Genomic DNA, 25386 nt, shown 5'->3' with positions numbered 1-25386 from the left:
ACTCCATCCAGCATCTGCACTGACGATGCTTCACAAGAGGTGTAAGGCTGCGATTTACCAAGATCAGAATTTATTATTTTGGTTTTAGCTGATGTCTGTTGCAACTCTATGACGTTAAAAATGGGAGTTAGGTAAAGACAATAGAGCTGCATGTCAACACTCCTGTTATACTACTACACCAATAACAAAATGTCAGCTGTTTGGACACATATAAATGTATGCGATGAAGTAGTCAACTGACTTTCAGTGCAACAAATTTTAATTGTCACTTAAATTTTTCCCATCCTGCCTAACACACACAAATATACGAAATTTAATGGAAAAACGGAGACAAAAGCTTCCACCCTTACTTAACCTTTACTAACGGTTTCAATAAACCCAAAACTACAGTCGAGACCTAACACAGGTCTAAATCTACACTGACATAATTACAAGCCTAAACCTACACTGACCTAAGTACATGCCACAACCACTGCACTGACCTAGCACAGGCCAAGACCACTACACTGATCTAACACAGGCCAAGACCACTACACTGACCTAGCACAGGCCAAGACCACTACACTAACCTAACACAGGCCTAACAATACACTGACCTAACAGAGGCCTAACACTACACTGACCTAGCACACGCCTAAAACTATACTGACCTAGCACAGGCCAAGACCACTACCCTGACTTAACACAGGCCTAACAGTACACTGACCTAGCACATGCCTAACACTACGGTGATTTAACACAGGCCAAGACCATTACACTGACCTAACACAGACCAAGACCACTACATTGACCTAGTACAGGCCAAGACCCCTACACTGACCTAACACAGGCCAAAGCAATAGACTGTCTAAGGTCGACTTAGCTGTCTGTGGATGCTGTTAATACCATGACATAACCTTTATGCACAAATCTGTTTGAGGCCTCAGTGTGGTCACCCTTTGCTGATTGATCAGTGTGCTTGTGAAGATACCACCTCATTCTCCATGCTTTGATGAGGCAGTCCTGAGTGCCAGCTTGGCTTCGCCCTCGAACAGTTCATTTAGATGAGAATGAATGGTGATTATATGGTATTTAATGAATAACGGATACTGAGAACTCATGTCTTTAACTCACTAACCCCATGATGATAGCGCCACTCTGTTACTATAACAGCAAACTAAACTGGATACAAATTGTCACTCTCTCCTTTCACTGCTATGCATTCTAAAATTCTAACACTGTAAATGACAGATATCAAGGGTTTGACAGATATCAAGGGATATCAAACTCTGCTATACAGTTGGGTTAATATGTACACCAGTCGTGAGAGCACAAAAAAGCAAGACTTTTGTGTTAAATATCTTAGCATACAGATAAATTACACTTAATCCTATTACACTACACTTAAATTTCTGGTGTAATTCTTACTGTAGTGCATCTAAATATTATACTCTAATACAATGTCTTAATGTCTTGGATTTACAGCAAAGTGAAAAGTATCAGCTTCTCCCAGACACATGATGGGCCGAATTCATTAAGCCGAGGATACTGATACAAAATGACACTGCTCTATTATTTAGTGAATTATATAACTCTTTACTCAATCTCCTGTTTAAATATTATACCACATCAGGATAAATGAAGAAAAGTAAATGCTATCATCATTTGCAGGATAGAATAACAGCCAAAGCATTTGAGATTGTATTCAAGACTAACAAACATTAATAAACTCATACAATGATGGGTTATAGGAGGGACGAAATATGAGGTTGGATTAGATCAGCACACTGAGACCTTTGTTCGCTTATACACACCATGAAAAATATTTAAAGCATAATCATTTTAATGTGTCTTAAGGTCACTGGAAGTATGTCAACGAATGCAAACTTGACACACTATAATATTCAGACCGGCACAGAGCCTGCAGTGTCAACAGAATACAGAGTTGATCCAATGGAATAACACATTTGGGTGGAGATGTCATATTGGTCTCTTATTACATCAGAACCAGTATCCTGCCATCCTAAACCATTCCCTGCAATTACATTGAACATATTTAAATGTTCAGAAATCTGTAAATAATACATAGGCACTGGTAAAAAAAATATTTATATATTTAGGTCACACACAACAAAAATAACTGGTAGTCAGGATATGTAGATCAGAAGTGTAGGTACCCCCCCCCCCCCCACCCCCAAGAAAGAGAGAAATGTTTTCTAGACTAAAATTAATCGAAAAACCTTTGTTAACCTTTTAAGAAATACTGTCATGATGATGTAATCTGAATATCTCATAAACAAGCTTTTTATTCATTTTAATGTAACACTTTAATGTAACAATAGAACCAGTGTAGTCAATAAAACAACACTTGTCTTTTACATTCTAAAACCAACTGTGAATTCTAGAACCAAACAATCTGGCGTCAACTGCTGGGAAGTTTTTAAAATCTGCACATTAGTTTGACTTATCAGGTCTTCGTGCACCTTCGCACCTCAGGAAGATTTTCCCCGCATCACAGACAATTCTATATGCAGGATGTATTTTCAGAGCAAAGCACGTATTATATCATAATTCAGTGCTTTCTATAGAGTCATCATATACTTGTCTTGTTGAACCACCATGTGCCATGTGATCAGAATTTCTGTGGCAATTCTGAAGCACCCTATGGACTATATTCAGCATTCAGCTGAGTCCCAGAACCACCGAGTACAGATGCACTTGTTTTGGGGTTTTTTGTTTTGTTTTGTTTTTTTAAGTGTGTGCCCTTTTGTGGAACTTGGAGATCATTTTTGAGGTTTCCCTAGAATTGTTAAGAGTGGAATCTGAGAATGTAAATCTAAATGGAAACTCAATGGAACCAGTGTATTCAGCTGACCTGCACATATCTGTGCTACAGCCAAACCCTTAGACCGGGCAGGAAGAAACCACCGTGTGTAAACTCCACAAACTGATAAGAATATACTGTACACAAACTGTGTTCGATCTCACTAGGGCCAACTGCATTGTAATGGCATGAAATTCAGTTCGTATTTTTACTTTTCAAATACTTTTGTGTGCAGTTTCTTAATTAGTTGAGTTAAATCCCCTTGGCCCCTTCAGAGCTGAAATTGAATTCATCCAAATCATAGCACTGTGGCTACATTAATGCCACAGCATGAACCTATACCACCTTCACAAGCGTGAGTGTTGTCACTAATTCGTATGATTTAAATTCCAATTGTCCTGTCGAGTGAGTGAACACAGTAAATGACCTCGCCATTTTAAGTGAAGTGGTCTGTTACTCTATAGTGTCCAATCTCTCCCGTGCTCGCCCCACAGCGCGCGCGTAATTTTCTCTCCCTCTTCCTCATTTGTGTTCCTCCGTTCCAAACCTCTCTCTCTCCAGAGCGCGGCCCACCTCTATCTTCCACTATCGGATCATTTCAGCTTCTATAAATAAACTGTTTGTACCGACATGGGCTTAGGACGCACAGCTGTAATTCCAAGAGCCGGTGGAAACGAAAGATATCCGCGTTGTGACGCTAATGTTTTAGCAAATTAGTGTCTTTGTTGTCCAGTGAATACAGTTACTCTTTTCAAAAACACAATCAGGTAAATCTGGTACACTTTCCTAAAACATTTCATGTATTTTACCTGCTGGCAAAGCAGGTGGCGAACTGTTTATCTCTCTTCTGGAAAGTGGTTAATCACAACAGGTAATGGTTGTCATTGATTTTGCCTCCCCAGCTGCATCATACCAACAGTCATCGACAAGGTTGCGATGTGTAGTGTGTCGGTACAGCGTCGAGGCCCGACTCTACGAAGTGTCATATGACAGGATTACTAATACAGTCGTTTGAGTTAAGAAGAATAGGTTATATTCGCCGTGAATTGCGCAATGCTACCTGCATACCGAACCGCGTCTCGGCGGGTGGGGGAGCGAGAGAGAGAGAGAGAGAGAGAGAGAGAGAGAGAGAGAGAGAGAGAGAGAGAGAGAGAGAGAGAGAGAGAGAGAGAGAGAGTGTCTAAATATTTTAACTCTTACCTTGTGAAGACACATAGGACATGATCCAACGGCATCGAACGTGGTCACCCGCCTCACCGGGTAATCTGACGGTACTTTCTAAGAAGTGGCATCCGGGCTAGAATAACCACATCGGTTCGTAATGTAAAAATGTAGGCGGCTATAAATGCCCATGTCGGCACGTGACATACGAAATAAACCACACTTTAATCCATTTTCGCGGAAGGCCTCGCGCATAAGCAAAAAAGTAAAACGGCACTGAAATGCTATGAATTGTGGAATAATGTAACGCGAGCTGTAGAGAGTGGGGAGAGAGAGAGAGAGAGAGAGAGAGAGAGAGAGAGAGAGAGAGAGAGAGAGCGATGGAGGGGGGGCGGTGAGGCGCGCTCATGAATAACCTAGCTACCAAGTAGCCTACTGATCTAAATGCTTTCCTTCCGTGGCCAAGCGAAGCATTTAAGTGCACGTTCCCTCGTACATTCAAACGGTTCAAAAATAGGTCTTTGCTACTGTCGCGAACGTGCTTGAACATCAGAGTTCACACGCACTTTTCTATCCCCCGCTCACACGCGGGTACACGTTAGAGTCACACTCCAAGCGCGTTCACAGATACGGGCATGTTGTGATCACGTATTCACAGTAGTGATGCAAACCTCACTTTCTCCGCTGTCGGCATTTAAGGGACCAAGCATTTTCTTTCCATTTATGTTTGCTATTGAAGATGTAGAAGTTGTAGATATTATGTTTACATGTCCCTAGCGCCAAGCGCCTCTTTCATTTTGCCTCAGTATATGATTTTATAAAAGTATTTTTAAGATTTTTCCCTCTGACCCCGAAAGTCATGAGTTTAGTATGCCATGGCAAAACAATACGTTGAATTTAGCAACTCTCAGTAATTCAAATAAATAAATGCATATAAAGAACATAATAAAGAAAGTTTTCTTTTCTTTGTTTTAACAATTAGTGTCCTGCAGAAGTGAGATACAGCTCATCAGAGTACTCAAGTCCTGGAACTCCGTAGTGTTCATCGTACACAAATGAGAAAAAAATCCACCACCCTGCTTACACGACAGCATCCCTCTGAAATTATTCGGCATTCAACAAGGACAATCGTAGGAAAGCTACACTTGGATGCTAATTGCATGCGTCATAGCAAACAGTGTCCGTGCCAAGAAGGTGATCTCCCCGTTGAGTTAGATCCAAAAGTTGCTATGCACTCTGGTGGAATTGTACAATTAATAGCACTGCATTTACGCCTACATATCCTTCACATTACAGTATTCCTTTGTCTGTCTTTTCCCTGAGGCTCGCAAAAATAGCAATAAGCGGGGTATTTGTATAGTGATTAATAACGTCCCTGTGAAGGCGCGTTAAGGGTATAGTTCTAACGTTTGGAATCTGAAGCGTAGTCGGTTCAAATTGACATGCTGGCACTGAGCTCTGTCAAACCAACTAGCTTTAATGATAAGCGATTATAAGGATTGCCTATTAAAGTGATTTTAAGGGCGTGCTTTTATGCATTTAAGCAGTGATAGACATGGATACGCACGAACAGTTCTGATAGTAGCTCCTGATTTGGAAGCCGTGTCCTTACACAAACCGATTCAGCCAAGTATAGACTGGGACTTTGGAATTTTTTTTACTATGCCTCCAGCAAGAATCTAGGGCTGTATAAACCAGACCTAGGGTAACCCAGATAGCAACTTAATGTAGCAATACATTAACATACACAGACTATTTTAGATGACACCAGTTGCATCGACTCTCCAAAAAAGGCCTAGCGCCTACTAGGTGATCAGGTCCTGTAGCGCAGGTATTCAGTTTCACACCAGCTCCATGCAAAGTGCGTAGCTAATACAGGGCAAGGGAACTATGTTTTTTTAGTCTTTCATACATGTTACATGCTATTGTGTTGTAGGGAGAAGGAACACTAGCTTATATAAGCTTTTCTGCTGTGATGGAAGCTCATTCTGTGGACCTGGACTGACACTGGGACGTTGACTTCAGCACTTGCTAAAATCTAAAAACAGAACTATTAAACACCAATAACTGGAGCATGGGTAGTAGCACTGAATGTGAACCACAAAACAATAGAATATAATCAAAGTACTAACAGAGCATGGTAGACATCCACGGTATAGGGAGCTTAACTGAGATACATACCCAAGAGGTTTATTCTTGTCGCGTCACCTTTGGCTTGCTCATTAGAGGTCTACACCTCGTGTCTGTAAATATGTGTTGAGATAGTTTCTGAAATTTTTTCAGAATTTTGACCAGAATTCATTTGAACATTTTAGTACCGACATTGTTAATATCTGAGAGATTTTGTCATTGCAGTACTAAAACCTGCCAGCAGACTGCCAAAATTCTACTTTAGAGTTTTAATAACTAGCATGTGAGCTGGTTATTACAGCTATGCTGCCACACACCCACACACAATGCAAATGTATATTACTCCAGTGAGGCTCATTTAACATAAAACAAAAAGACAAAGATTTGTTTTAATTATTTAATTTGCATATTTAAATTTCACACCCCCCCCACATACTCCAAAAGAAGTAGGCCTGTCTCTTTCACAGCTTGTGTTTTGCTTTTCACATAACACTCTGATACATTTATCCTAAACATTGTCAAGCAGTGAGTATTATGGTGAAGCAGCATGGTGAAGAGGGAGGTTACAAGATTTTAATATATTTGCATTGCGGAGTTGCTGATTGGTCATGCATTTACTCAAGAGACTAAAGTGCAAACACTTGGGCTCCAAGACAGTCTTAGTACTACAGTATCTGGCTCTAAGACAGTCCTGATACTACAGTATTTACGCTCTAAGAAAGTCTTAGTACTACAGTATTTAGGTTCTAAGACAGTCCTGATACTACAGTATTCGGGCTCTAAGACAGTCCTGATACTACAGTATTCGGGCTCTAAGACAGTCTTAGTACTAGAGTATTTAGGCTCTAAGACAGTCTTGATACTATAGTATGTGGGCTCCAAGACAGTCCTGATACTACAGTATTTCGGCTCTAAGTCAGTCTTAATACTACAGTATTTGTTGATATTGCATTTTAGCAAAGAGGTAATCTACCACTGAGTTTGCATTCAGTGCAGTTTCTCTATTCACATATCTTAAGGATTTATTACACTCACTAATTAATATTTATGTGTTAGTCATTGATATGTTAAGTTTAGGCACTACTGTCTAAACTTAAAGAACATTTACTTGATTGGATAAGCAAGCAGGCATTGCTCCATGGGGACTACGCTTTGTGTAGGCTGACAGCTGCTGCAGCACAAGTTCAACTAAAGCTTGTAAAAAACGGGGGTTTTCAGCTCTGCCTTGGCCATATGTACCATCGCCCATGCAGGTTCCAGCCTTTAAGGGTGTTGTCTGCCAACCTCCAACATTGAATGACAGGAACAGAATGGCTGAAAGCGGAACTGCAGCCAGCCGTTCTGCCAGCATATCAATGTAGCATTTGCTGCTAGCACATGCACCAATAGCAGTACACCATGGTAAATATGGCCCTGAAACTAAGCAAAATTATGTAGAAATCAGTGCTCCTTACTGTCCTCTAGTGCACTATCAGAGTATTGCATTTTTATTTTTATTTTTAATTTCCAATGCAGGAATACATACAGTATGTAAAAAAAGCATGTTTAAGTCGGTTTCTTAATTCAGCATATGCGTGGAGTGTAGAATATACTTGGTTAGAAGGGACACTCTAGTCATTCCGTAATTATTATTAAAAATCATGCAAACTAGGAGTGTTTTACCACCCTGCAGATGGCAGTTTCCCAGTCCCAGTACCACTTCTCTGTACAGCAGGCTTCTCCTGGCCCTACTAGCACGGATATAGGAATCGACTACAGCTGAGCCACAATGGAGGGTTAGACCTGGGGCAGTACTGAGTCTGGGCCTGGGACTGGCAGACACGACTCTGCTTCAGTAGTGGACCGAGTTAAGACTCGGCAGAAGAGAACGGAGACACTGGCTGGATGTTTGCGACGATATCAGGACATCTGGAGCTTGCCAACGCATGCAAACAGTGCAGGGAAAACCTGGACACAGTATAAATACAGGAAACAAAAAATCAAACAAGTCAATGCATACCGATAACCTTCACTTCAGGATAGGCCAATGACTGTACATATAATTAATGGTGCATTTCAGTAACATTATATAATAAAACATTTTAATAATGAAACAATAGAAGTAATTATAATTCAAATTGCGTGTAAAATTAAAAGCAATTTTAGCAAGTCTCGTTTATTACCAACAGGATGCTTTCCTGCCTACACACATTACACTCAGACACAGAATCAAAGCAGTAAATTCACCGCTTCGAAACACAGAAGACGTTGCCCTGGTGGCTGTGATGGGCGCCCTGTGCCTCCCAGCGGGCCACAGACGTGAGGAGTGACCCCTGCTTCACAACCCGGCCAGGCTCGCCCTTCCTCTGCCTTGGTCTGAATCGGAAACGAGGCGGCCGGTGCGAAGCAGAGGCTGCCAGCTATGGACAGCTGTTATTAACGACCATGCTCGCGCAGGACTCACTGGGACAGCTCTTCCCACGCCCAGATGGGAGGTAATAAAATCTCGTTGCTAATGGACCTTGTCCACGTTCAAGTCGAGGGTTATTGTTAATGTGAAGGTCTGAGTACTAAAGGGACTGAAAGGGCGGTCCCGGAATTGACAATCAGTTCATCAGTGCCGAGTAGCACAGAATATAAAGTATGGCGAATCTGCATAGGGCAACAGCTGTGTGCTTCCTAGTATTCTGGCACACAGAGAAGTTAAGTTGTTCATTTGTGTTTTTTGCTAATCTATCACGTTTGAGGTGAACTGGGGAGAACATCATACTGGCGTCGCAGATGCGAGTGACACTGCAGTAAACCCACCTGTATTATTCTGCCACCTGCACTCCTGTACAGTTATCTTTGCTCTCCGATGCTATTGCTAAATACTCCGCACTGAAAACACATGCACACACACACACACACACACACACACACACACACACACACACACACACACACACACACAAAGGTTAACAGAACATATGTCAACATAATCAGACAACATATATTCAAAATGACCAATCACAGGTTTGTCACATCAATTTCAGTGATTAAGATATTGCTAGGGGAGGATAATAGTCAGATCAGCACGACAGTCTATTTGAGATCAGTATCTATTTGTTTGGTGGCGTTTTAGCCTGTTTGCTTCTGTAAACTATAATATTACATTTGATATGACGCTCTGTCCTCCTGCTCAGTGAAGGCAGTCCAATTTCTATTGGTCTAACTAAAGGCTCCCTGGAACCTAGAAGGTCATCACTAGCCACCCCAGCCATTTGGCCTTTATTATGTATGTGCGCGTGTCACTGTCACATCTTAACCCTGTCAATTGTCCCAGTCACCTGTCCACACAAACACTCCCTGCTACATGTCCAGTTCACTGGCCACGCCTGTGTGAACATCTCCAACTCTGCCTTGAGTTCCTGCACCTGTTAGTAATTCTTCTGGACTGATTATCTCCATATTCTCCTCCAGCTTGGAGTCTTCTTGTGCACGTGTGTGTGCGTGTGCACATGAGTGCATGCGTGCATGTGTATTTGTGGGGGTGTGTGTGTGGGAGGTTGTTGTATTCATTCTAACTGTGATCTCCTGGGGTTTGAATATCTCAATCCTCAGATCATCTGAAGATGTAGCGTTCTGGCTGTGTGCTTGTTATGGAAGATAGCAATAAAGCCATCGTGCACTTGCTGTCTATCAAAGAGTGTATCCTGTACACATGACACACATGCTGCTTTAAGCCCAGCATGCCCAACTCCACTGTGTGTGTGTGTATATGTGTGTTTGGGGGGGTGAGTCATGTGACTTCAGTACTCTTCCCCTCTGTGACTTTGTGTGGAAAACAAAAACCAGGTAAACCATGCTAGCTCTCAGATTGTCAGATTATCACTTAGTTACTGCATGCTTAAAGAGTATGACTGAGGATACGTCAGATAATCTCACAATGTCTAAGAGTGACATAGGCATTAACCCTCAGGTTGTTACTATTATAAGTGACAGTAATATAGTTTATCTGCATTTACTCTTAATATATTATAACATTCAATAAGATTTTATATTCCTACATTTTAATCTTACAAATTGTATTGAATAGACTTGTTAATGTATTTTAGGAGAACAATAGATTATAGCAATGTATTTAGACATCCACCTCTTGTGGAAATCAATGCTAATGAAGGATGGTTAAGGGCGATACTGATGGAAGGTTAAGAGCGACACTGAGGCAAGGTTAAGGGCGACACTGAGGCAAGGTTAAGGGCGACACTGAGGCAAGGTTGAGGGTGAGGCAAGGTTAAGGGCGACACTGAGGCAAGGTTAAGGGCGACACTGAGGCAAGGTTGAGGGCGACACTGAGGCAAGGTTGAGGGCCACACTGAGGCAAGGTTGAGGGCCACACTGAGGCAAGGTTGAGGGCCACACTCAGGGAAGGTTGAGGGCGACACTCAGGGAAGGTTGAGGGCGACACTCAGGGAAGGTTGAGGGCGACACTGAGGCAAGGTTGAGGGCGACACTGAGGCAAGGTTGAGGGCGACACTGAGGCAAGGTTGAGGGCGACACTCAGGGAAGGTTGAGGGCGACACTCAGGGAAGGTTGAGGGCGACACTCAGGGAAGGTTGAGGGCGACACTCAGGGAAGGTTGAGGGCGACACTCAGGGAAGGTTGAGGGCGACACTCAGGGAAGGTTGAGGGCGACACTCAGGGAAGGTTGAGGGCGACACTCAGGGAAGGTTGAGGGCGACACTCAGGGAAGGTTGAGGGCGACACTGAGGCAAGGTTGAGGGCGACACTGAGGCAAGGTTGAGGGCGACACTCAGGGAAGGTTGAGGGCGACACTCAGGGAAGGTTGAGGGCGACACTCAGGGAAGGTTGAGGGCGACACTCAGGGAAGGTTGAGGGCGACACTCAGGGAAGGTTGAGGGCGACACTCAGGGAAGGTTGAGGGCGACACTCAGGGAAGGTTGAGGGCGACACTCAGGGAAGGTTGAGGGCGACACTGAGGCAAGGTTGAGGGCGACACTGAGGCAAGGTTGAGGGCGACACTGAGGCAAGGTTGAGGGCGACACTGAGGCAAGGTTGAGGGCGACACTGAGGCAAGGTTGAGGGCGACACTCAGGGAAGGTTGAGGGCGACACTCAGGGAAGGTTGAGGGCGACACTCAGGGAAGGTTGAGGGCGACACTCAGGGAAGGTTGAGGGCGACACTCAAGGAAGGTTGAGGGTAATACTGACGCGCTGGCTCGCAGGGCCTCGTCACCCGCAGCAGCGATCTTTCGGTAGCAATAAACCATCTCCACCAGAAGCCACAGCTGTAGGCCGATAATTGACACATACATCATCACCTCCGAAACAATGGAGGCCACACCACGCGTCGCTAAGAAAAAAAAAAGAGAGAAAGAGAGAGAGAGAGAGAGAGAAATTAGACTACAAGCCTCAAGGGACTTACAATAAGGAGGAGACAACAACTTTCTTTACATATTGTCACAGATCTTAAAGCAAGGCATCTAGCTGTGTAATCACGCTCAGTGAAATGTAACGGAGTAACAGAAACCATGGTAACAGTGTACAGTGCGTGCTGGATAGCAACCTCTAGCTGAGGGACAGTCTTGATGAAAGGGCTTTATATACCATACTGTACATCTGCAGCATATGGTTAAATAAACACATTTTTAATTAAAGCCTAAGGGTAGATGTTGATCTGTTTCTCCTCAACTACACTTAGGCTTTCATTATAATGTATATAATCATATAAAATATGTAATATCTAATCTATATATAACGTATTGTCGCTCTTATATAAATGCGCTTTTGCACTGGGGCTGAGCACGAGGCTACAGGACCTTGACAGTCACTATGAGCCCAGGCCCAGTATTGAAATATATTCAGGATGTGTGGATATTACTGCAGTTACTCTGGTACCTTTGGCCACCACAGTGAGGTGCACCAGCTTGCTGACTGTGGTCTGGTACTCGTAGTACTGGTAGCTGAGAGTGCGACTAAAGAAACAGCGGTACACTCCCGAGTCGTTGAAGGTCACGTTAAGGAGGTAGATGGAGGCGTCCTGCAGGTCATTGGTCTTCCTGCTGCCGGTCCAGTTCACACGCTCCTTGAACCGCTCGTCGATTATAGTGGGACTTTCGTCATCATAGGAGTAGATCTGCGTAAACAACGGCAGCGGTTTTCGACTGATGCTGTGTCACAGCGTTTGATGCAGACTTGCCTTTACCCATAACCCATTTCTCACCACATCCCCAAACTCATACCAAGGGCTTCAAAAGGCTTTTCAAGGACTGGAAACCTCTTTCCAAACTTGTAACCTATTTGTATCCAATTTATTCAGGATACTGCCACATGCAGGGTCACCAGAGATGTGTAAGGAAATGCACACGCGTTTGGATAACTCACATGCGCAAAATCCGTTTCTCCCTTCGCCCTGAAGTACCAGTCTACAGTGGCGGAAGCCTCCACCTCTCCTCTCATCTTACAGGAGATGCAGCCCAGCTTGAAGTTCTGCCCTGCCACAGCCTGTGTGTCTGAGTCCACCTCAGCACAGGCCCCACTGCACAAAGAGACTGGAGCATATGCACACACACGCACACACAAATGCACGCACACACGTGCGTGCACATATACACGAATGCACACACGCACGCACGCACCAGGGATGTCACCAACTCTTATGAACACAACCGTGTGTGCATGGTTTACAGTTAGCATCTAGATGTTACTGCAGTGATGATGCCATTAGAGAACACAGCAGCAGAGTTCTTACTCTCGCCAGTGTATAAGGGTGTGTAGGGTGATTGGTAGGGAGTGTATAAGGGTGTGTATGGTGAGCAGTAGGGAGTGTATAATTGTATAAGGGTGTGCAGGGTGAGGGATAGGGAGTGTATAAGGGTGTGTATGATGATAGTGTATTAGTGTAAAATGGAGTGTAGGGTGAGGGGTAGAGAGTGTAGGAGGGTGTGTACAGTGAGGGGTATGGAGTGTATAAGGGTGTGCAGGGTGAGGGATAGGGAGTGTATAAGGGTGTGTAGGGTGAGGGATGGGGAGTGTATAAGGGTGTGTAAGGTGAGGGATAGGGAGTGTATAAGGGTGTGTAGGGTGATTGGTAAGGAGTGTATAATTGTATATGAGTCTGTAGGGTGAGGGGTATGGAGTGTATAAGGGTGTGCATGGTGAGGGATGGGGAGTGTATAAGGGTGTGTAGGGTGAGGGATAGGGAGTGTATAAGGGTGTGTAAGGTGAGGGATAGGGAGTGTATAAGGGTGTGTAGGGTGAGGGATGGGGAGTGTATAAGGGTGTGTAAGGTGAGGGATGGGGAGTGTATAAGGGTGTATAGAGAATGTGACTGGGATGTATAAGAGACTTAAAAATTTTCTAGATGATGATGAGACTAGATGATTCAAATTCACCCAGAAAGGACACAACAACATATGCTGCCACACATGGTGTGCCACTGGCTAAGGTAAGCATATAGCTTAATAAACAATAACAGATCAAATCTAGGGATATATGTAGGTATGTGCTACTGACCATTCCTTAAGATTTAGACACTGCCTTAATAAAAAATGTCGACTCACCATACAGAGCACAGAGCACGCACAGGAACAGGAAATGCCTGGCAGACATGCCTGACAGGATGTGAAGTGTTATCTGTTGCGTCCTTATTACGTTCTTACTTCGTAAAAGAAACCAGTGGATCTCTGTCTTCAGAAGGTTTTCTTGTGTAACGACTCACAAGTCGTCGGAGCTATTTAGTTTGTGTCAGCAGCACTGAAATTTTAGCTGCGATGAGGTTTCTGCTTTTGTGCTGACCGCTTGGTCAGCTATAAACTTTTGTGCGAGTTTGACTAACAAATGCCTCTTTACCTGTACTAAGACTCAAAGGTATTTCAAACAAATAAAACATTCATATTGCTCTGAAGATTTATGGAAGACTTGCTCAGCTTTTGGACCTTTGCATCAAAGATTCTGCAGTTCAAGTCATAAAGCTTCAGCTAAGACTGAAGTTTAAAGCAGATATCCAGAGCAGCAGCTGGTGTCGAGAAGCTTTTGCATGACGTGTGCAAAAGGGGGCACCGGTCTCTCTGTGCGCATATGCGTGCACAGAGGTCGTGGGACATTCCAGATTCATTCACACACATGCACAAAGTGCCTCTGTTCTTTGGCTTGACATGCACAACAAATTATTACTGCACTTGGAAAAAATACTGCTGCTTTTAAAATCGAGACTGCCCCTTAAGAAAAAAAAGACACCTTGCCTATGTACGCTTGTAATCAGGCAATTACTTAGGTGCAGAAAAGTCAAGTGCAAGTCCTGAGAATATTAGAATCCTGAGATCTATAAGAATACCATCGTCCCCGCTCTACGCACGCGCAGTGCAGCTACGCATGCTTTGCTTGCAGGTACACTCCTGCCCACTGGCATTAAAGACGTCTTCTCCTCAAAAACATGTACTCATTCGTTTATCAGCGCTTGGGGAAAATGTGAGATTTCTGTAAGAAATGTGTTAATGTAGCTTATAAATTGCTCACATGCGTTTGCAAGATCCTCACAGAACTTTACTTGTTTGCATTATAGTCAGTAGATAAATAAAATAAATAAACAATTTGCATGAAGTTAAATTATGGCAATTATATAGCACATTCCTTTTACATGCAGATTATTCTACTGTGCTGAAGATGATCACAATGATCTTCTTGAGAATGGTACTGTTCTTGGCAGCTCACGCGCTACTGTCCTCTCGCTGCCCTTCTGGCGTCGTTCTCCCGTTTTTTTCTCCGCGTTTCCTTTGGGCCGAAAAAGTCCACCGTCGGTTGGTATCTTAGGCATACACGGTTTCTACGCGAATTGCAAGTATATTAAAAAACCAAACGAGAGACAGGCAAATTATCTGTTTAACGAGGACTCGTAATCGGTTGAAAAACCATCCTGAACCAAAATTCAAAATGGTTCCAAGGATCACACGACGCTCAATCTTGCGCGGAAAGGAACCGGCAGCGGTTCGTATTTAATCTGCTGACACACGCTTTGGCCAGACAGTAAAGAGAGTATGAGTCTAGCTGCCCCTGTCCCGGTTCATGCGATGGGGGAGCCAGAGTGAGACTACGTCTGATGCATTGCGGTAAAATCCGGAGCTACGACCGACTGGAATGGAGGTAGAGCGGGACGCGCACGTGGCTATTGTATGCCACAAATTGTTTATGACGTAAGCGAAAAGTTTGAGTTTAATTTTTCATCATGCTGTCATACAGACTCGTAAAGTGAGAACTCTAAACTTGAACTCAGTGTTTTCTGTCCATACAGGCACTGATGTTTGAAATTAAATTTAGAATATGTCTAATATTCAAAACAACAACAAACATAATTTTCTGATGTAGTCCGGTTAGCTATATCTTAGCAAAAGCAAACAAATGACTCATGGACGATGGCACGAGTCCAGCAACCTCCACAGACTTGCCCATTCAGCACCTGGCACGCGGCGCAGGCGCCAGCACCACGGTCAGCAACAACCCCTACGGTACAGGCGGGATTGGCCAGCCGGCGGTTCCGGCTGCGCATGCAATATAGTCCCTCTAATATGTCCAGTTGCTTGAGCGCGTTTCATTTCGATAAGATTGAGTTTTTCAAAACTTTAAACACAAAGCATAAAATGTTGACTACGCGAAAAAAACATAAAAACGTCTTTCCAAAACGCAAACTGTTTTGCTTTGGGACGTCTTCCCAAATTTATTTTTGCCTTAGTCTACAATGCCAAATCAAAACAAAAATTTGGGGATTTAGTGAATTTGGAACCCTTGGCATCCACTGGGAGATTGGCCGCCGGGATGGCACACGGTGGCAACTGCTAACCTAAAATAAAAGCTTACCACCACATTTGCCACACTAATAGAAGTCCTCAAATTTAAATAATATAAACAAATTAATTAAATTAAAACAATTACATTTGTCTTAATTTTGCAGTTATAATTTCAATTGGACATTTTCTTCAAACAGAATTCATAATAAAAAAAAAATCATGTTTAAATGTTGCATTCATAACCAATTATGATGTCTTCACCCACAAAAAGTCAAGTTGCCCTTGACCTGACAGCATGCTTCGCCACAGGAGATTCACCAGCTGGCTCTGATGCTGCGTGTTTAGCTCCTCCATAGCTGGTGGTTTCCCTCACTGAAAACGAGGGCCACACTGCCAGGAAGTGCTGACTCTCTGCCCCTGCTCCGTTGCTAGCTGCCATGGACAGCTTCACTTGTCTCTTCTGTACGCCCAACGTTTTCTCCCTGAGTCCAGGCACGGCCCTTGGCTGCCAAGCTGAGTAGGCACATCCTGTGTAGGCGTGAGCCAGAACTCAGGCACTCTGTTCAGAACCCCCACCATGACTGGAAGCTGCTTTCCCCCTCTCATGCTGACTCGGCTGCCAGCGACAGACTTGAGTTGAGCGGTCGTCACCTCCGAGCAGCAATCAGGAGTACCGTTTCCAGCACGAGGGAGTGTGCTGGTCATGGCAGCGACACCAGTGAGGGCAGTGAGCTGTTTTCTCTGCTTCTCAGCCTCTGCTTCTCAGATCTTCAGTTTCTGCTTCTTAGAACCTTCAGCCTCTGCTTCTCAGATCTTCACTCTCTGCTTCTCAGACCTTCAGCCTCTGCTTCTCAGACCTTCACTCTCTGCTACTCAGATTTCAGTCTCTGCTTCTCAGAATTTCACTCTCTGCTTCTCAGACCTTCAGCCTCTGCTTCTCAGACCTTCACTCTCTGCTTCTCAGAGCTTCAGCCTCTGCTTCTCAGACCTTCAGCCTCTGCTTCTCAGACCTTCACTCTCTGCTACTCAGACTTCAGTCTCAGCTTCTCAGACCTTCACGCTCTGCTTCTCAGACCTTCAGCCTCTGCTTCTCAGAATTTCAGTCTCTGCTTCTCAGAGCTGTCGTTTCAACGGCAGATCCACCAACAGTGCTCTTCCCTCTAGTGCCAGGCATAGTTGTGTTGAGATGACAGCCACAGTCCAGTCATAATGCACCATATCTACTGTGCAAGGCATGGTTCCCAGGAACCCTGGCCACTGTACCATGAAAGGCACTGTCTCTGTCATTGACGTCATCATTCTCTTGGCAGGCACCAGCTAGGCACCGCTGTTGTGTCCCACTGCTCTGTTCTCCTTGCTGACTTCCTGAGCAAGCCACCTCGCACAGTTGGCTAGCTGGACCCAACAAGGAAGGGAGATATGTTCCGCTTGGTACACTCTTCCTCTGGGCTACGTCTTTGCCACCTTTGTGTTTGTTGATGTGCCCCACAGTTCTTTTCTTGCTTGGCACCTGCATCCCACTTTTGATATGAGTGTACCATTTGTGCAGAAGAAGAGTCAAAAGACATCAAGGAGCAGCCTTGGTACTGGTAATGGCATAGTCTTCAAAAAAACACACACAGAAACCAAGTAAGGGAACACTCTAACAGGGAAAACAGGGAAGATAACTAGACAAGAGACACACATGAAGGCAGTAAACACATTTAAAATACCACCCTAGCCAACTACTTCTCTGTTGACCTTAATGGACGTTCTCTTGCTGGATGGGTTTTGGACACATGCACACCATCAGGACAAGACTAGGACATCTAGAAAGTTGGACTAGACATTAATTGCTTATTTTTCATTTTTTAAATGTATTTTTCTCTTAAAATTATTATTGTGGTGACCGTTGTTGGCTAGAGGAGGATGGGCTCCCCTTTGAATCTTGCACTAGGGAGTTTGTCCTTGCCGCTGTTGCCCTTGTCTTGCTCACTGGGGACTTGGACTTGAACATTTGTAAAGCTGCTTTGTGACAACATCTGCTGTAAAAAGCACTGTATAAATACATTTTGATTTTATTATACACCAATTAGACTAAAAAGACTAACCAATAAACACATTGAGCCATTTTAACAACAATGTTAAACATTTCATTTAAATAAGTAATGTCCACAACAGGTGTCCTAGGCAACTGGGGTTCCCAGGCAACTGGCTGTCCCAGGCAACTCCCTACATTTGCCTAGTACAAAAATTGCCCCAAATTTAAAAATGTTTAGATGCCCATACAAGTACATAGGCCTGTGTGGAACTGGTTTTGCTTGAATTTACAAAAGTTGTTTGTGAGTTGAACATAAGTTTATATTTCTATATAATTCTACTTGCATAGGGTATATAATATGTTAATATATATAATATACACATATAATATTCACATATTTTGCAGTAAGTGGTTATAATTTGCAAATAACGTGCTTGCATAAATTGTATCTGTCCTGTTTTAAAAAATTGCAATGTAGTGTCTGGGTTGTAATAGTTCACTGCTCTTACAAAGCTTCCTCTGAACCAGAAGATGGCGCCATTGTAACGTTTTTGACTGATCCTCCAGCCCCGCGTAATTGCTCTACATAACTTGCGTTCATTGGCTTGACATTTCCAGTTTATGATTAGCTGTTTCAGACAGCTGAGCTAGAATAAGATCACAACCAAGTTCTAAAGATCAGCTAGCCTACCTGCAGAATTCACTGAGAATTCTATATGATAATGTGATAATGTAATATATGAGTTGTCATTATTAGTGAATATGATTTAAGCTTTATATTAATAAATCAAAGTATGGTTTTGGTGTGCATTTAACAATGCTAATTTGTGAGTACTACTTTAGTTTATCTTTTCAAAGTTTTTTGGTTTGCTAATCATGAACCATGTAACGACACTAACAAAGACGTTGCAGATAATGACTGTGCTGCACAGAGAGTGATGGCGTTGATGCGTGCACGTGTATATGAATGACGGGAACTCTTGCTAAACTCCTTTTTTAGTATTCGTGCATTTTCTCAGCTGTTGATGCTCTTCTCACTATCTGACAGGATTACTCATCATGACTCAGAACAACCCCCTCCCCCACCAATACACACACACACACACACACACTTAATTACTTACTTACTTAATCCCACTGCACTCTCTCTCACACACACACAGACATGCAAGAATATACTAACATATATACACACAGAGACTGTATCCCCAAATGCTTAATTTCCTTTTCACAGGCCCACCACACACATGTACATATAAAGACTACACACACAAACACACACCCAAAATGCATAATTTCCAGACATTCCATATCACCTTTAATCCCTCTTCCCCAAGGTAAAGTATAAGATGAATATAAAATTGAATTTGGTCATCTGATTCTTTTAATTTTTTTATTTGCTTCCAACTCTTGTACCTGATGTCAGTCTAACAAATTAGATTTGCATCTTCTACTGTACAGAGCTTGGTCAAGCGTACAGGAAAAAGTAATTCAGATGTCTTCAAACCTAAAGTATTCATAATAGTGGCAACAACTTCTAGATCACCATAGAAACTGAGTCAGTATCAGTTATTTGATATTAAGAGAGAGTTACCACTCTGTTAAGGACCATACTACCATTTAAATGAAATGTTCAGCCAAAAATTTACCAAAGTTGGGGGGGGGGGGGGATCATGGACTGCTATAAGCAGATGTTGCTAGCTGTCTTTGTGTTGCAGACCATTCTCAACCCAGTAGTGACACTGATACATGAAAAAGCTTAACTACACTACTGTGCCACTCACACAAGCACTACAATTACTACCCTTGCCTTCCAATGCCAGTGGCACTGATTTGTTAAATGGCACTGATCGGCAAATAATATCTGGTCACCAGTGAGCCAACAGAAGAACCTCATGAATGGGCTGTCGATGACTCAGATGTGCTATAGTCTGTAATTGCATGACTGTCAAATGCACTTAAAAGGTAGGTGTAACTAATGAAGTGGCAATACACGCAAGTGTATGAGGTGAGTGTTGAGAGGGTGTGTGTGTGTGTGTGTGTGTGTGTGTGTGTGTGTGTGTGTGTGTGTGTGTGTGTGTGTAATATAATTTCCACTGAGCATAAAATCATATATCAGAAATTTATATGTGTATTTTCATCAAAAATATTAATTTACAAGATTATGGCTCCAGTAGTAACACGTTTCTTTACATATATGCTCTCCTGTCACATACTTATAGTTGAGCATTTGACCTATATAGATCTTATGCTATATAAATATTTTTAATATTAACCATGTATTGCAATTTAAGAACACTTAATATTCTATTACATGCTGGTTCTATACCACATAATTATTTTTAAGTATTGTATATGATTCTTATATTTACTGACCTTTAGGACTTGGGTAACCCACCAATGGACAACTCAATACATTTACCTGACACTTTTCTCCAAAGCAACTTACAATTATGACTGACTACAACTTGAGTAATTGAGGGTTAGGGCCTTGCTCAGGGGCCGAACAGTGGCATCTTGGAAGCAGTGGGACCAGCACCAGCACCCTATAAAAACTATAAAACTATCATTCTAAGGGGAAAGGTAAAAGCTATTTGCTTTTTTTAAATCGTGCGTTCAGTTACAGATGCAACCTCACCACTAGAGGGCAGCTGTGAGCAATGCTTGTTCGCTTGAGCTCGAGCTGTGTCTCTGTTGGAAATAGCCTACTACATACTGTGTACTGCATACTTCACTCAGTATATACTGTATTCTGAATACTGTTCCTAGTAGTAGTATGCAGTAGAGCATAACAACAAATGCAAACCATACTACAAGGTCACGTGAACATACGAAATTTCTGCCCACTTGGGAAAGATTTTCCACCACCGTTGCACGGGGGATGCAGTACACCATGAAGATAGCGCTCGTGTATACTGGAATATTTGCCGGAAGTAATGTGTCATCCGGATATAGTTTACATACTGGAAAAATTTATTTTGGTCAAATACTGCATACAGCATACTAATTTGGGGCCCAGTCAGTACGTGAGAAGTATGTAGTAGGCTATTTTGCACGCAGTCTGTTTTTAGCTGGTAGTTATCGCTAGCTAGCTCGAAGGCATTCAAACCTTGTTTTGATTATTTCACCATGACATACACCATGATGAATAGTTGTTCTTGAACAACTCAAAGACACGATAATAATAATCAAAACTGATCATTTTAGTTTTAGTTTTAGTTTTAGCCAGTTCACAGCAATAAAAAACCCAGGACACACCAAAACAAAATCTCTTATAAGATTAAGTTATGATTTTAAAAGGGGGGGTGTAAAAAACACACAGAACACACACAAATGAAAACACAACACACCCTTGCGCTACTGTCCCAGTCCTGTAGTAAGACACCCACAGAAGGAGGTTTGCTCGGTGGGTGAGGATCAATAGGTTGTGGAGCCGCTCTGGGGTGCTATGACGTCCTCTACAATCCATCTTTTGCAGGCTTGTCGCCTTGTCATCAGAAATTACAGTGTAAAAGAAAAAACATTAAGACTATTGGAAATGTCATCAGTGGTAAACCAATTCGCATAAGAACTAGGACTTTCACTTAAATGAGCACGTGGATGTGGACTTGTACATGAGTAAAGCGATGAATTGTTCCATTAGGCAAACCACCCACCCACTGGCCTGAGCCCATGCTGGGAAGTATTTAGTGCCTATTGGTAATGACACAGTGCGTTGGAAGCACTGACCCCCACATCCACAGAAAGCTTGTACAAAGTGCGCACTCACACAGTTTGTATTATATTATGTATAGTAGTATAAATAAGCCTAATTAAAAAAAGCTTTGTACAAGCAATAAAGGTAATGAGAACAGAGGACAACAGTTGTGAGAATATATATATATATATATATATATATATATATATATATATATATATATATATATATATATATATATATATATGTGTGTGTGTGTGTGTGTGTGTGTGTGTGTGTGTGTGTGTGTGTGTGTGTGTGTGTGTGTGTGTGTGTGTGTGTACACTAAAGCCAAGATTTCATGCTTGAATTTCTCATTGCCTGCTCATAACACTCATAGTACACATGAATTTATAGTCATTTTTATTCTGATCAGTAGGTGAAACAGGGATTTGCAAAAGAACAGTTTCATATGAACACCTGTTTTGTTTTTTGGTGAATCTGCTTCTGTGCCAGTTTAAGCTTCCATGTTGTGGTGCGTTTGGCAAATGAAATGCGAAGCTTTAGCTTTTATTTCTCACTACAGAACACTGCTGTTACTCTCAGGTGAAGGTTGATTCTGTTTTGCAGTAGCTTTAGGCAATCAAGAAAAAAAATTAATGCATACAACGGAGTACATACCTATTCATACGTATTCTTCTGCCTATTGTGCATAATCATACATCACCTAATTTTAGCACATGTAACATCTCACGACATGCACTCATGCACTCAAGCCTTTAAAGCTATAAACACAGGACTCATCTTTAAATAATCTCATGCTGTCATGCAGGTCCCAAAAAGCAGAGTCTGTGCTGCTGCCACTTCAGACTGGGTCCCATGTGGAGTCAGACTTCATACTAAACAACGTTTTGGTTATTCTCGTGACGCTCTGCCTCTCTACTTCCTTAAATCAGTCTGGATTTTGCATCTTCTCTTTGCATCAAAGACTTCATGCATTTGCCTTCTTCCTTAAATTAAGTCAGACTGGTAGATCTTCTGGTGGAATCGTTGTGGTTACAGTTGCAAAGCTCCATGCGTCTCACATTAGCTCCATGTATTATGGCTAAGCAGTAGTTTATGTGTTCTCTGCTGTTTCATATGGGCTTTATGACCCCCTCAGGACTGCCCCCTATAGCCCACCCACAGCTGAACACATTTTCCTTTTTAATAGGGTGTTAAGTATTTAAAAGCTTTGTGTATCTGCTTTACCATGAAAGTGCATCATCCAAACCCTGATGCATTCTTTGTTTCATCATAAAAGCTTCATGGTCAACCTGTTATTATCTGTACCACTCCCTCCTCTGGCTGGTCCTGCCCCTGCACTGTGAGGTACAAAGTCAATGGTGGCTGTATGTTTGATCTGCCCCTTGCTTTGACTCCAGAAGAACATGAACACAAAACAGACTGCCACCGAGCTCAGGAATGACAAGAAGCCCATAGTCACAGCGATGATCAGTGTCTTCATGTCAAATGGAAATGGCCGTAGACCCTGGGAGTCATTGACGGGTGACTGAGTGGATGTGAAGCTCCAGCCCTCCATGAAAAAGTGGATTGAACGGTTCCGTGGTGAAGAAGCAGGAAAGCCCCGTACCTGGAGACTGACGGAAATGCTGTCATTCCCTGCTGCATTGGAGGCGAAACAGTGGTAATATCCACTGTCCTGCACCTGTGAGTATCGCACTTCAAGGGTCCCGTTGGACAACACACGGATCCGACCAGTAGTGGACAGGAGGGTGCGATGAGGGCTCAGCCAGATGATGGAGGGGGTGGGGTCTCCATCCACCTGGCAGAAGAACTGGACCGTATGACCCTCATCAGTGCGCACTTCCTGGGGCTTGCGGTTCAGAATACGCGCCTGCCGACAAGTGAACAGACCTGGAAGTTGAACTTGTGTGAAGTCCTGGATCATTCTACCCTGTACATGCACAGGTAAGTTGCAGATAGGTGGCTTTTTGTCAAAGTCCAGGTGCAAATGGTGACGCCAAACCCAGAGCAGGCGGCAGTCACAGATGAGTGGGTTATTATCCAGCCGAAGAACCTCAAGGGTACCCACTGAGTGAAAGGCTGTTTCCTCCAGCGTCACTAGCTGATTGGATGACATGTTGAGCAAGCGGATATAGACGAGGCCATGAAATGCACCTGGCTCCACTCTCAGGAGACTCCCACCAACCAAGTGGAACTCCTGCAGCCGAAGTAGGTCTCCCAGCAGGTTAGGATGGATGGAGATGATGGGGTTATAGGACAGGTCCAAGTAGCACAGGTAGACCAAGTGTTGCAGAGGGACATAGGGAACAGAGCTCAGGTTGCAGTAGGTAAGTGTCAAGGAAGTGAGGTTTAGGCCGATCAGGCTGTTAGTGGCAAGTGAGCCCAGCAAGGGACAGTTGGACACGGTCAGCTCCCTTAGCCGTCCCAGCCGTCTGAATGAGTTGTTGGGCAGTATCGTGAGCTCAGCTAGACATAAACGCAGGCATGACAGCCCAGTGAGCTGTGACAGTGCCTCACTTGGGACCGACGTAAGGTTAGACCTGTCCAGGCTCAGCTCCCGTAGGTTCAACAGGCCGCTGAAGGCGCGTTTGGAGATAAACAAAAGGTCATTCTCGCTTGCCTCCAGCTTTCGCAAAGACGTCATCTCACGGAATGTGTAGTCTAAAAAAATAAGAATCTCATTTTCACTGATGTCCAGGAGGTGGAGACTTGGAAGTCCAGAGAATGCGCCGACTGGAAGGATCTTGAGTCGGTTCTGTGACAGCCGCAGCGTGAGAAGGTTCTGCAGGCCATGGAAGGCTTCCACTTCAATTGTTGACAGAATGTTCTCACTCAGATCCAGTTCTTGTAGCTGTGAAAGAGTAGAGAACTGCCGATGTCTGAGTGTCTTAAGGAGATTATTGGCTAGGTTTAAGTGATGGGTTTTGGCATTGATGTTGTCAGGTACAGAGGTCAAGTTGTTTGAGGAGCAGTTGACCATGAGATTTTCAGGTGAGCACTCGCAACATTGAGGACAGGGCCAGGGTGGTTCCCCTGATTCAGACACACCCATTATCAACAGAAGCACTGCACACCAACACATTCCCCGCCAATCAGCAGTCTCCACACACATCCGGAGTTCAGCCTACAGCAACAGAGGAAAGTGGAAACCAGTGATTATTTTAAGAAAATGCATCTATTTAATTATTTAATTATTGTTTATCAGGGAAGAGTCCACTAGATTATTTCATTTGTAGGGACATCCTGTACAAATTCCTATTTAAAAAATATACAAACGGCTAGTTAGTAATTGAAAAAAAGGAGGTGGATAAGCTCCTTGGTCAGTCTGGGCAGTATGGAGAGAGTTATGTCTATTATTATAAACAGCGAGGGGTACAGTACATAGTAGATTCTTTTAGGCACATTTCTGAGGACGTTGTGCTTGAGAGGCTTAGGAACATAAACTGTTCTAAAGCACCCGGTTTCACAATATTCCAGCTAGATTCTTAAGAGATGCTACAGAAATCATTTCCTCAAACATGTCAAACAAAAGAAACTAATTTTGGTTATTTTAAATCTTCCTGTGGGAACACAAATAGAATTGTCTCATTATGAAATAAATAGATGGTTAAAAAATCAAGATAGACTCTCCATGAGAGTTATATATAAGCTTGTACATAGGGTTGTTCCACAGTATCTTAAAAAATATTTTAATCAGGTTAAAGATGTTTATTGTTATTCTACTAGATAGTACATAGATTTGATTCCTCCTTGTTTTAAAGCCATGGATGAAGAACAATTGTCACGGAGTGCTCCTCTCCCCACTA

The 25386-nt window shown here is 43.1% G+C and overlaps 2 protein-coding genes and 1 pseudogene across 9 annotated transcripts in view; all 3 read right to left on the bottom strand.

Moving 5' to 3' along the window:
• Window positions 1-4478, bottom strand: part of syngap1a (synaptic Ras GTPase activating protein 1a) — a 73760-nt gene extending 69282 nt beyond the window's left edge. For 2 of the 5 annotated variants that reach the window (XR_014123281.1, XM_081712822.1), the window contains exon 1: window positions 4004-4477. Coding sequence is in view for 4 of the 5 variants with exons in the window: in XM_081712822.1 (XP_081568948.1) it covers window positions 4004-4025 (22 nt within the window). In the remaining variant the exon portion in view is untranslated. Of the gene's footprint in view, window positions 1-4003 lie in introns of all 5 variants that reach the window. The other 3 variants (XM_081712823.1, XM_081712826.1, XM_027023898.3) reach the window with 3 other exon arrangements.
• Window positions 4479-6477: 1999 nt separating this feature from the next.
• On the bottom strand, window positions 6478-17462 carry scn1bb (sodium channel, voltage-gated, type I, beta b). 2 transcript variants are annotated; one of them, XM_035523547.2, is made up of 6 exons: window positions 13638-17455; window positions 12460-12626; window positions 11974-12211; window positions 11287-11428; window positions 8882-8953; window positions 6478-8041 (listed from the first exon to the last, which is right to left on the bottom strand). In XM_035523547.2, exons 1-5 carry the CDS (start codon window positions 13684-13686, stop codon window positions 8887-8889), a joined length of 663 nt encoding a protein of 220 aa, XP_035379440.1. In that variant the 5' UTR covers window positions 13687-17455; the 3' UTR covers window positions 6478-8041; window positions 8882-8886. The 2 variants fall into 2 exon arrangements, with proteins under 2 accessions (XP_035379440.1, XP_035379439.1); XM_035523546.2 differs by having other exon boundaries at window positions 12460-17462.
• Window positions 17463-21890: 4428 nt separating this feature from the next.
• The window catches only part of LOC113586043 (leucine-rich repeat and immunoglobulin-like domain-containing nogo receptor-interacting protein 1 pseudogene), a 28428-nt pseudogene continuing 24932 nt past the window's right edge, over window positions 21891-25386 (bottom strand). For both annotated transcript variants that reach the window (XR_014123279.1, XR_014123280.1), the window contains exon 2: window positions 21891-24704. The product of XR_014123279.1 is annotated as a leucine-rich repeat and immunoglobulin-like domain-containing nogo receptor-interacting protein 1 pseudogene, transcript variant X1 (transcript). The remainder of the gene's footprint in view (window positions 24705-25386) is intronic.

Source organism: Electrophorus electricus, chromosome 4 (genome assembly GCF_041902795.1).
Source record: "Electrophorus electricus isolate QZ-2024a chromosome 4, ASM4190279v1, whole genome shotgun sequence".
Classification (NCBI taxonomy): Eukaryota; Metazoa; Chordata; class Actinopteri; order Gymnotiformes; family Gymnotidae; genus Electrophorus; species Electrophorus electricus.
This window is presented reverse-complemented; position numbering and strand designations above follow the sequence as displayed.

What these genes read in the sequence shown, in the direction of transcription:
- scn1bb (XM_035523546.2), bottom strand. Translation starts at nt 12,771, where the DNA reads ATGCTAACTGTAAACCATGCACACACGGTTGTGTTCATAAGAGTTGGT. An exon ending in GAGAAACGGATTTTGCGCAT is followed by an intron (nt 12,212 to 12,459) that starts GTGAGTTATCCA and finishes TTGTTTACGCAG; the next exon opens with ATCTACTCCTATGATGACGA. An exon ending in CCTCACTGTGGTGGCCAAAG is followed by an intron (nt 11,429 to 11,973) that starts GTACCAGAGTAA and finishes TTTTTTTCTTAG; the next exon opens with CGACGCGTGGTGTGGCCTCC.